The sequence below is a fragment of the Lynx rufus genome, unplaced genomic scaffold, assembly GCF_022079265.1.
Source record: "Lynx rufus isolate CCGP_SWC_20201006 ecotype Redwood Valley unplaced genomic scaffold, mLynRuf1.p SCAF_2, whole genome shotgun sequence".
Lineage (NCBI taxonomy): Eukaryota > Metazoa > Chordata > Mammalia > Carnivora > Felidae > Lynx > Lynx rufus.
The window spans coordinates 19,420,975-19,431,961 of NW_025814834.1; the positions used below are offsets into that span (position 1 = coordinate 19,420,975).

At 47.8% G+C, this 10,987-nt stretch overlaps 1 protein-coding gene and 1 long non-coding RNA gene across 2 annotated transcripts; both read right to left on the reverse strand.

Moving 5' to 3' along the window:
- Positions 1 to 3,035: 3,035 nt before the first annotated feature.
- On the reverse strand, positions 3,036 to 3,740 carry LOC124514497 (uncharacterized). The gene is made up of 2 exons (XR_006962613.1): positions 3,585 to 3,740; positions 3,036 to 3,358 (listed from the first exon to the last, which is right to left on the reverse strand). It is a non-coding gene; the product is annotated as an uncharacterized LOC124514497 (long non-coding RNA).
- A 3,987-nt stretch (positions 3,741 to 7,727) lies between these two features.
- On the reverse strand, positions 7,728 to 10,969 carry LOC124514496 (C-X-C chemokine receptor type 2). Its single transcript, XM_047082541.1, has one exon. It carries the CDS (start codon positions 10,967 to 10,969, stop codon positions 9,899 to 9,901), a length of 1,071 nt encoding a protein of 356 aa, XP_046938497.1. The 3' UTR covers positions 7,728 to 9,898.
- Positions 10,970 to 10,987: the final 18 nt, after the last annotated feature.

Sequence of the window (10,987 nt, forward strand, 5' to 3'; positions counted from 1 at the left end):
GCTTGTTTGCTAAGTGCTTTAGATGTGTTCACTAACTACTCTGATCCTTAAAACTACCCTATGAGGCTGGTTTTATAATTAGTCCATTTTGCAGAAGAGGAAGGCGAGGCACAAGAGTTTAACTAGAGTTGGGATGTGCCTGTAGGGATCTGGCTCCGAAGCTAAACCTACTTACAGGTGGTAGACCCTGGGGCCAGACCCTTAAGTAGCTAAATCTACCACATAAACCAGCTCCAAATGTTTACCTGCTTCTCACGATGGGTGGGAATACATGAAGAAGTGTTTAGGACAGCCCTCTAAGGCTCTAATTTTGGGTTTTCTTATCCCTTGAATCTTTATCTATAGGTGCTGGAAGAAAAAGGTCATGGGCACAATCTCATGAGTCTTGCTGTCAGTCCTATGCGAATTAGTTTCCCTGGCGACTTGACTGGAGGCTTCCTGGTCTAGTGAAGAGGGTAATGGATGGGGAATCTGGAGACCAGGGTCCAGCTCTGCCTCTGTCACTTGTAGTTCAAGACCTTCGGCAAGGGTCCATCTGCTCTCGGTCTTGAGTCACTCACGCGTCAAAAGGGGAGTTCAGACTGGAAGGGGATATTTTTAAGCTCCCTTCCAACCAGTCTAGATTTAGGTAAAGCAGTTCAGGGCCACCACTCGTAGATGGGCAGGTTTGACACTACACAGCCTATGGGGGGTGCCATTTGCAGAGTATGAGGTGAATAACACACACACACACACAAACACACACACACACACACACACACACACACACACACACACACATATATATATATACATGTATGCCCTAAGCTGAATTAGCAGGGCCTCCCCATAACGGAGGGTTTTTGTGTAACCCTGACCCTGGTCCCCGGGAGCTACTATGACGTTGAGAGTCCTGAACCTTTCAGAAGCTCCCTGGGAGTCACGCTCCTGCATTTTGACAACTGAGTGAGACCCTCGGGCAAGCTATGCCAGCTATGCAGTCTCGTGTAGTAAATCCCGTAGCATAATGCTGGACATCCGACCAAGTCCCCTAGAAATGCTAGTTGGTATTATTACTGTAGTGGAATAGAGAAGAAACATGGGTCAGATCACCTCATGGGATTCAAGACTTTGACCCAATCTCTGAGGTGGCTTGGCACAGAGCCAGCTTCAATAGGAAGCTGACCCTGCCATTTATGGCCGGGGGAACATGTCTGACATCAGACCTTGCAAGGCTCTGTTGAGAAATCAGTTGTGTGTCTGTCTTCTCCGGGAAGGTGACTTGTGAATGTCTCTGAAGGGCTGGGGGAGGGGCCTTGAGTTGGGAATGTGATCTCTGTTTTACCCGCTCTCCCTCCCCATCCCCACATCTGTTCTATTTTGAGCGGATGGAATGGTCAGGAGGAGGCTGAAATGCAAGGCCACCTTCCTTTGGGCTAGGGGTCAGCAGGAGTTGGAGGGTCTTAGAAACTGGAAGCATACACGGAGAGAGAGAGAGAGAGAGAAAGTAGAATATATACCTTGTGCAAGGGAAAGACTCACCTTCACACACAATTCTAATTGCAATGGGGCATTTCTCATCTCTGGTTTGGGCAGCTCGGCCATCACTGCTTCTGGGTCAGTGGGCTTTACGCTTGAGTCTTGATGATACTCCTCTGGGACTCCAGATTTCCAGGACCCCACCCTCAGCTATTCAGATTCGGTAGGACTGGGACCCTCCCCTTACATCAACCTCGGGTTGGAGCGGTGAGTTGGATACCTTCCACGTATCCACTCTCTGCCTTTCTTACCCTGCTCTATGCCGTGGGATGCTGACTGATAAGGACTACCTAAATGGATTCCCCTGTCCTCTGGATTCTGAGCTCAGCCAGTGGGACCCTAGTAGGAGATGGGTGGGCTGAAACTTCAAGTCAGGGCATTTATTCCCCCCCCCCCCCAGCTCTGTCTCTGCTAGTTGCTGGGATTGGCTCCTGCTGGGCGGCCATCATCATACAGTTTCCTCCCTGGGCTCCTGTAATGTCTCCCTTGCTTCACTCCTTAGACCTAGAGGCAGTGACAGCTCCCAACTGTTACTGGCTTTGGGGTGCTGCACCATCACTCATTTTCTTTTCCCCCGAGCCGTTTCCACATGTTATTACGCTCTCACCAGTCTGATAAAACTCTCTCTCCTTGCCCAGCTTCAGTATGCCACCTGGTCCTGCCAGGGCTCTGAGCCATTCAGGGATTGTCCATAAAGCTGCCTTTTAAGCAAGGGGCCCATCTTAAACATGGAGAACTTTTAGAAATACTGCTTTATGGCCTTTTATGCTCTCTAGTTCTTTTTCAGTCCCTTGGCGCTTAACTCATTTGAGACCAAGGTGATGTTTTGCAAAGGCAACTTTACCAGAAAATGAAGTTAAAAAAAAAAAAGACTGTTCAATGGGAAAATATAAAAGCATAGGGGCATATCCATAAAGCCTAGCCTCCTTGTCTGTAAGGAGACTGATATGCGTGCAGCCTGGCATGCCCCGTTCCCAGACAATAGGCCTCCATTCCCCCCCATTTTTGAGAAAATCCCACCCCAATCAAATACGTGAAACAATGCAAAACTGTATGAATTAATCCTAAATATAATTCCACTGTCCAATTCTCTTGAACTCTAACGCCTTTCGATAACTTTGTGTATATCCTCCCAGATATTTTTCTGAACATTTATAAACCCATATATATTATGTTTTTTTTTTTTACAAAAATAAGCCATTTACTGTTCCACTTTCCTTTTTCATTCAGCATGCTTTCTTAAAGATCTTTCTGTGTCCATGCATATAACCACCTCATTATTCTTTAAGGATTTAAAAAAAAATTTTTTTTTCAACGTTTATTTATTTTTGGGACAGAGAGAGACAGAGCATGAACAGGGGAGGGGCAGAGAGAGAGGAAGACACAGAATCGGAAACAGGCTCCAGGCTGCGAGCCATCAGCCCAGAGCCCGACGCGGGGCTCGAACTCACGGACCGCGAGATCGTGACCTGGCTGAAGTCGGACGCTTAACCGACTGCGCCACCCAGGCGCCCCTCTTTAAGGATTTTTAAAACAGCTTTATTGACTATAATTTACTTACAGTAAAATTCACCTGCTTTAAGTATATACCATCCAATGACTTTTGGCAATTTTCCAGAGTCGTATGACTATTACCACAATCCAGATGTAAAATATTTCCACTGCCCCTAAAAGTAGTCTTGTGCCTGTCTTCAATCATTCCCTGCTCCCATCCCGAGCCCTATGGCTCACCCGATCTCTGTCTCTGTAGATACGCCTTTTTCAGACATTTTATGTTGATGGAATCATACAATATGTGATTTTCTGTTCTGACTTTTTCCACTGAACACCATGTTTTTACCTTGTGTTTAAATTTTTTTTTTTTCAACGTTTATTTTTGGGACAGAGAGAGACAGAGCATGAACGGGGGAGGGGCAGAGAGAGAAGGAGACACAGAATCGGAAACAGGCTCCAGGCTCTGAGCCATCAGCCCAGAGCCCGACGCGGGGCTCGAACTCACAGACCGCGAGATCGTGACCTGGCTGAAGTCGGACGCTTAACCGACTGCGCCACCCAGGCGCCCCTACCTTGTGTTTAAACCACTGCATTCAATGCATTCCATGGTGTGGATGTTCCTTCGAACCTTATTGCATCTTTCCCTCCTGTTGAACATTTAGGTTGTCTTGAAGCTTTGAGTTTTTTTTTTTTTTTTAATTTTTTTTTTCAACGTTTTTTATTTATTTTTGGGACAGAGAGAGACAGAGCATGAACGGGGGAGGGGCAGAGAGAGAGGGAGACACAGAATCGGAAACAGGCTCCAGGCTCTGAGCCATCAGCCCAGAGCCCGACGCGGGGCTCGAACTCACGGACCGTGAGATCGTGACCTGGCTGAAGTCGGACGCGTAACCGACTGCGCCACCCAGGCGCCCCTGAAGCTTTGAGTTTTAACAGCAATTCAGTGACAAATATCCTTTGTCTACCTATGTGGGTATTTGTATAGGGTAGATTTCTAGAAGAGTAATTCCCGGGTCAGAAGGTATATACACTAAAATAATACGATCAAATTACCTTCTCTAAAGGGTGTCCCTATTTACCCTGCTACCAAGTATGGGTGATGATATTGTCTTCTAATCTGGTGGATTCTGACCCCCAAAACTATAGGATGTGGCAGCCTCCCCTTGACTCCCTGCAGTGGCTGCTCCAAATGACCAGAGTTGTCCTTTGTTCTCCTGGTAACTTTCTTCATATTCTTTCCCTTAATTTTAGTGATTAAAAGCACTTTTATGGTGAATAGAACACATACTACAGGTTGTAGAAAACTAATGTTTTCAGCTTTAAGAATAGTGATACATCAGGGGCGCCTGGGTGGCTCAGTTAGTTAAGCGTCCGACTTCGGCTCAGGTTATGCTCTCACAGTTTGTGAGTTCGAGCCCCCGGTGGAACTCAGCACAGAGCTGGCTTCGGATCCTCGGTCTCCCTGGCTTTATCTGCCCCTCCCCCACTCGCACGCACGCTCGTTCTCTCAAGTATAAATAAATGTTTTAAAAAAAGAATAGTGACGCAACAAATCCCAGGTATCCATCACCTAGGTAAAGAAAGGGAATATTACCAGCATCCTCAAAAGCCCCAGTGTGTTCCTCCCTGATGGATTCAAACCCTAAGTAAACATTATCCAGATTTCGGTGGTAACCATTCTTCTTCTTTCGAGTCTGCACCTATGTTTGTGTGGAAGATTTGTAATGAGTTGATGTAGTTACACTGGAATCACGTTTCCTCAAGCTCCCTTTCTTGCCTAGTTCCGCCTCAGCCGTCGGCCAGCAGAGACTTCTGTGTGAGCTTTACCAGCAGAAGCTGCATTCTTTTTATGCTCTGGAAGGTCAGCGCGAGGCAGCAGATGCTGATCTATGTTGTGCCTCATTTGCTGGCTCCTCTTGTTAGTGTGGGGCGGCTGCTGAATCTGCAGCACTTCCTGCTCCAGAGCCAGGTGTGCTCTGACCTTCATGACGCAGGCATTGGCGTCTCCAGCAGGCCATCACATGTTGAACTTGAAGGCCATGAGAGGCCAGTGCAGGTCTCAGTCTGTCGTTGCACGGTCCAGCTTGTCCTATTCTCTGCTTCACGTGATCTCTCCTTCTCAGCCACCTGTCCTGCCACTTCCGGGTCCCAGCACCAGAAGCAAAGACCGCAGCCTGACCTAGACTGTCTAGCCAGCTCCCACAACTGCATACAGTCAGATCCCTATAACCCATCTCTCCTCCAAGGGGTCCCGCTTTCCTAATTGAACCCTGCGTGACAGCGCGTGTGTCCTCAATAGAGGGTTTAGGGCTGCCTGTCTTTGCACTTTGTACTGGGTTCCAATTGTCTCTTTAACTGGCTTTCGTACCAGCTCAGAATACGGTAACCCTGTTCTGAGCCTGCTCCCAACCCTGGGCCCCAAGCCTCAGTTGGCCCTTACCTCTATCACATGAGTGTAGGCACTGAAGTAGAGACCGGCCCTACCTGTATGAGCGGAATGCTCTGAGACGTTCGTGTATATATTTCCCCCATCTGTTTGTAAGGGGCCTGAAGTCTCACCACTAGAAAAGCAAAATATCTGAAAAAATGAACCACACTAGGAATTTTCATTGCAGCTCTACTCTGACCCAGCCATGAGATTTTGATGAAGTTGCTTTGTTCGGGCCTCAGTTTCCTCATTTATGTACTGCAAGGGTTGGCGGGGAGGGAGGGGGCTCCAGGTTGTCTCCGGCTCCACTACGGCAGTGGTGGCATGGTTTTCCACGTGGGTCTGCATGCGATGAATTTCAATGTGATATGCAAACTGGAGGTACTTCTTTATGTCACCCAAGAGAGACTGGAGGCTGTCCTGATCTCATGAACAGAGGGAGCCCATCTCACAGAGAGTGGGGAGGGGTTGCTGTGGAGGAAGGTGGTATAAACTTGGGCCACAGAGAAAAAAGGGTGTCCGTGCAAGTAGGGGAATATATCTCCAGAAGCAAGAGCCCCCCTCGCCCCCCTCGTCCCCCTGCTTAGATGGAGCAGGCAGATCTAGACAGAAAGGAGCTAGGCCCTAGGGACGCCTGGGTGGCTCAGTCAGTTAAGCGTCTGACTTCGGCTCAGGTCATGATCTCACGGTTCTGTTTGTTCTGTTTGTGAGTTTGAGCCCCGCGTCGGGCTCTGTGCTGACAGCTCCGAGCCTGGAGCCTGCTTTGGATTCTGTGTCTCCCTCTCTCTCTGCGCCCCGCCCCGCCCCCCCTGCTCGCACTCTGTCTCTCTCTCTCTCTCTCTCTCAAAAATAAATAAACCTTAAAAAAAAAAAAAAAAAAGGAGCTGGGCCCTGCCAGTGGGACTCGGGCCTGGAAACTTGGGAGGGAAGGAAGAAATCAACAACTCAAAGGCAGGCCCGGGATTTGCCTCCTCCTAGTGATGGCTTGGTCGGTCAGTCCCTTGTGCCAAGGGAGGAGGGAGGGAGAGAGTGAGAAAGAGAAACATTAACAGACACCTAATTGCAACTGAGTCTCTGCCTGATTGCTCCTGGGCTTGTTTTATCCTCTTATTTTCCTTGGAGAAACATGCTTCCTCGAGCCCTTGTTACAGGAGGAAAGAGCAGAGCCCCGGAACCAGAGTGAAACTTCCCACTGACAATGATCTCAGGGAGCCATCTGGCCCATCCACTGTGCCAGGTCAGAACACCACCGGCCCCTCTGGCAACTCGGGTGTTCCCTCTAGTAAATACATGCTCACCTGCCTTTCCCACCAGCTGAATCAGAGGCTGCTCTGGAGGCTTGGCCAGCGCGGTGGGTCATGCCTGAACCTGAGCTTAGCACAGTGCCAGGCACAGAATGAGCTCAGAACAAGGGATAAATCGTTGCCTGGATTAATCCTGTTTGCACTTTCCTGAGTTGGGAGTGCTAGTTACGTGCCCTTCGAACACTCCAGCTCAAGAGATTTGCTCCTGCCTCCCTGGAGAGGCCTGTTTTCAGGCCTCCGATTTAGTGGTCAGAGAGCTGGTAACAGGAAGGGGATCAGAACCTGGTAAAGTTTGGGGACTGCGCACTTCAACTCCCCTTGACGTCTTATTTCCTTAGCAAGCTGCTCAGAGCTCTCTTGTCCCCTGCAGAGACAAGGCCTGTGAACAGGAGGGCTGCCGGGGAAGGCTCTGCCATATTCCAGAGCCCTGGGCTGGCAGGCCCTTAATAAATACTGCTAAAGCAGTGAGTTGAAGCCTTTGTTTTGTGCGGAAATCAGTTCCCCATGCTGCAAGAGTGTGCTTTTGCCAGTCCTGAATGATGGGCGTATGTGTGCACGTGTGTGTGTGAGTGTACGTTTTGTGTGAGACTCGAAGTAGGGGTTGCTGACTGGGCTCAGGAGAGCTCTCCGACTTCCTGCTCCCCCATCTAGCTGATCTGGTCAACACACTTGGCTTTTCTAATCCCATCCTTGACACTCTTGACTATGGTTTCACCCAAAGTCACGAGAAGCACTAGATGACCCGGGGACACATTTCCTTCCATAACACATGACCAGCAACAACAGGCTTGGGCTCAGGATGAAGGAGGTAGAAAGGCTGGCCTCGATCTCTATTTCAATCCTTCTCTCTGTGTGTCCAATAAACAGCAAAGGGGTTTATTTATTGTAAATAAATTTACACTCGGGACATCTGCTCACCCTTATCTGACTTTCCAGTTTGGATGCTTTTTGTTGCAAGTAATTAAATACTCGACTAAAAGTGGTTTATATGTAAAAAAAAGACATTTAATTATCTCCCTTAACAAGAAATTATTGGTAGATGGTTCCATGGCTGGTTCAGTGGCTACAATTTGTCTTTTGGGACCTAGTTTTTTTTTTTTTTTTTTTCATTGTAGTAAAATACACATAACATAGAATTTATCATTTTTACCATTTTTAAGTGTACAGTTTAGGGGCATTAAGCACATCCACACTGTTGTACAACTATCACCACAAGCCATCTTCAGAACCTTTCATCTTCCTCAAATGAATTCTGTACTCATTAAACAATAACTTCCCATTTTCTCCTCTCCCCATTTCCTGGTAACTGTTATTTTACTTTTTGTCTATGAACTTGACTCTTCTCGGTACTTCCAATAAGTAGAATCATACGCTATTTCTGTCTGGCTTATTTCGCTTAGTGTAATGTTTTCAAGGTTCATCCATGTTGCAGCCTGTATCAGAACTTCATTCATTTTTAAGACTGAAGACAAAATTCCATTGTACGTATATCCAACATTTTGTTTGTCCATCATCCACTGAAGGACATTTGGGTTGTTTTCCCCTCTTGGCTATGGTGAATAATGCTGCTATGAACACTGGTGTACTAATATCGGAGTCTCTGCTTTCAGTTCTTTTGGGTATACACTTAGACATGGAATTGCCAGATCGTATAGTAATTCTAGGTGTCATCTTTTGAGGCACTGTTTCTCACGGCAACTGCACCATTTCACATTCCCACCAACAGTGAACGAGGGTTCCACCAGTTTTTCCATATCCTTGCCAACACTTGTTATTGTCTGTTGTTGTTGAATTGTAGGAATTCTTTATATATCGTGGAAAGTAACCTGTATAAGATACATGATTTGCAAATATTTTCTTCCATTCCGTGGTTTCCCTTTCCACTCTGTTGATGGTACCCTTTGACGTACATAAGGTTTTACCTTTGATGAAATCTAATTTATCTATTTATTCTTTTGTTGCCTGTGCTTTTGGTGTCATATCCAAGGAATCATTGTCGAATCCAATGTTATAAAATTTTTCCTCTATGTTTCTACTAAGAGTTTTATCATTGAAACTCTCATGTTGAGGTCTTTGATCCATTTTCAGTCAACTTTTGTGTATAGTGTAAGAGAAGAGACCAAGTTCATTCTTGTGCACGTGAATAGTTTTCCCAGCACCATTTGTTGAAAGACTATCCTTTCCCCACTGAAGAGTCTTGACGCCCTTGTTGAAAACAATTTGACCATTTATGCTTAGGTTTCTTTCTGGGCTCTTCATTCTCGGGTCCTTTTTATACTTTGACTCCGTCTGCCTAAGTATGTTGGGCATACTTAGTTTTTGCCACCTTGTCACATTATATCCTACAACCATATTTAAAGGCAAGAACCAAGGGTGTGTGTGTGTGTGTGTGTGTGTGTGTGTGTTTAATCAGGAGTACTTCCCAGGAGTCCTCCGGTCCCAGCAGACTTCCTCTTAAGCAATGGTGCACTGAAGCCAGTTTGTACCTGCTTGTGAAAGCAGATCATTACATTTCCTAGATTTTTGTGAGCTGGTTGCTAAACACCACCACCCCTGACATCGCCACGGTGGAGCATTTACACCAGGCAACTTGGCAAATGCTACAAATCAGGACTTTTTTTTCCCCCAGGACAGTGGTTGACCAGCACACTAATGCCCTTAAATCTTATTAGTCAGAAGTGAATGATAAGGCCACTCCTAGCAAAAAGGAGTCTTAGAAAGGAGTACCTGTCCTTTTTGGCCTCTCTCAAGGGAACTGGACTTTGCTGACAGGCAAGAAAGAGAGAGTTGGGGCAGCAACCAGTGCTGTTTGCCACTAATGGCTCCCAATGGTGGGAACTTTCTGTAGTCACTTAAAAGAATGTCTGTTAAATGTCTTTAAGTGTCTCAGGGGACAGGGTGCTATGGGCTCAGTGGTAGGATGGACTGAGCTCTAGCAGCTGACATAGCAACTACAGTAAGGGGAGGGGCAGCAGGGCAGGCTTTCTCAACCACACAAGGAGGGCCTGATAAGGACGTGACCCCAGTAACTTCCTGTAACCACAACGGGGGCTGCCTTGACATAGAGACTGTGGACAGCCAGTGGGCGTGAGGCTTAGAATGGGGTGCTGATGGCAAGGGAGGAGCCCCGAGGGGCTGCAACAGGGGCAGGGGCCTAGAAGGTAGTAGAAGTGTTCCCTGAAGAAGAGCCAACAAAGGAAGGCCTGCTGTCCTTGGACAAGTGCTCCTTGCTGATGAGGCCATGGATGGCCATGATCTTGATGAGTCCATGGCGAAACTTCTGGCCAATGAAGGCGTAGATGATGGGATTGAGGCAGCTGTGGAAGAAGCCCAGAATCTCGGTGGCATCCAGGGCCCGGCCAATGTCATTGCGGCGCTCACAGGTCTCTTTGATCGCCCGGAGCCTCATGAGGGTGTCGGCGATCAGAACCAGGTTGTAGGGCAGCCAGCAGAGCAGGAAGATGAGCACGACAGCAAAGATGACCCTCATGGCCCGGTGTTTCTGCCCCATGTGGGCCTCAAACAGCGTGCGCAGGGTGAGTCCATAGCAAAATAGCATGACCATCAAAGGCAGGAGGAAGCCAAAGGTCTGGGGCAGGACCCGCATCACCATCCGCCATTTTGTAGTATTGGCACCCATGTCCTCATAGCAGACTGGGCTGGAATAGGGGGGATAGATGGCCCTGCGGAAGATGAAGATGGGCAGGGACAGGATCAGGGACAGGGCCCAGATGCCTAAGCATATGAACTTGACCCAGTGCCGCTTCTGAGTCAGTGTGCGTGTGGCATGGACAATGGCCAAGTAGCGGTCCACGCTGATGCAGGCCAGCAGCAGGATGCTGCTGTAGAAGTTGATTTCTTTCAGGAGCGAGACCACCTTGCAAAGGGCTGTGCCAAAGATCCAGCCCTTTGCCTTGGAGGCAGCCCAGAAAGGTAAGGTCAGGGCAAAGAGCAAGTCGGCTATGGCCAGATTCAGCAGGTAGACATCAGTGACAGAACGACTCACCCGACTATATAAGACAACCAGTATCACTAAGGAGTTTCCCAGCAGGCTGAGCACGAAGACCAGGGCATAGATGACCACCATGGCATACTGATTGATTTCCAGAGATTCTGGCCTGCATGGGGCAGAGTCTGACAGAATAGTGGGCAGGTCAGTGTTGTAACTATAATTTTCCATGTCGAAGAGATCTTCCAAGCTGTAATTATCCCAGTCTACTTCCATATTTGAGGCAAACTTAAA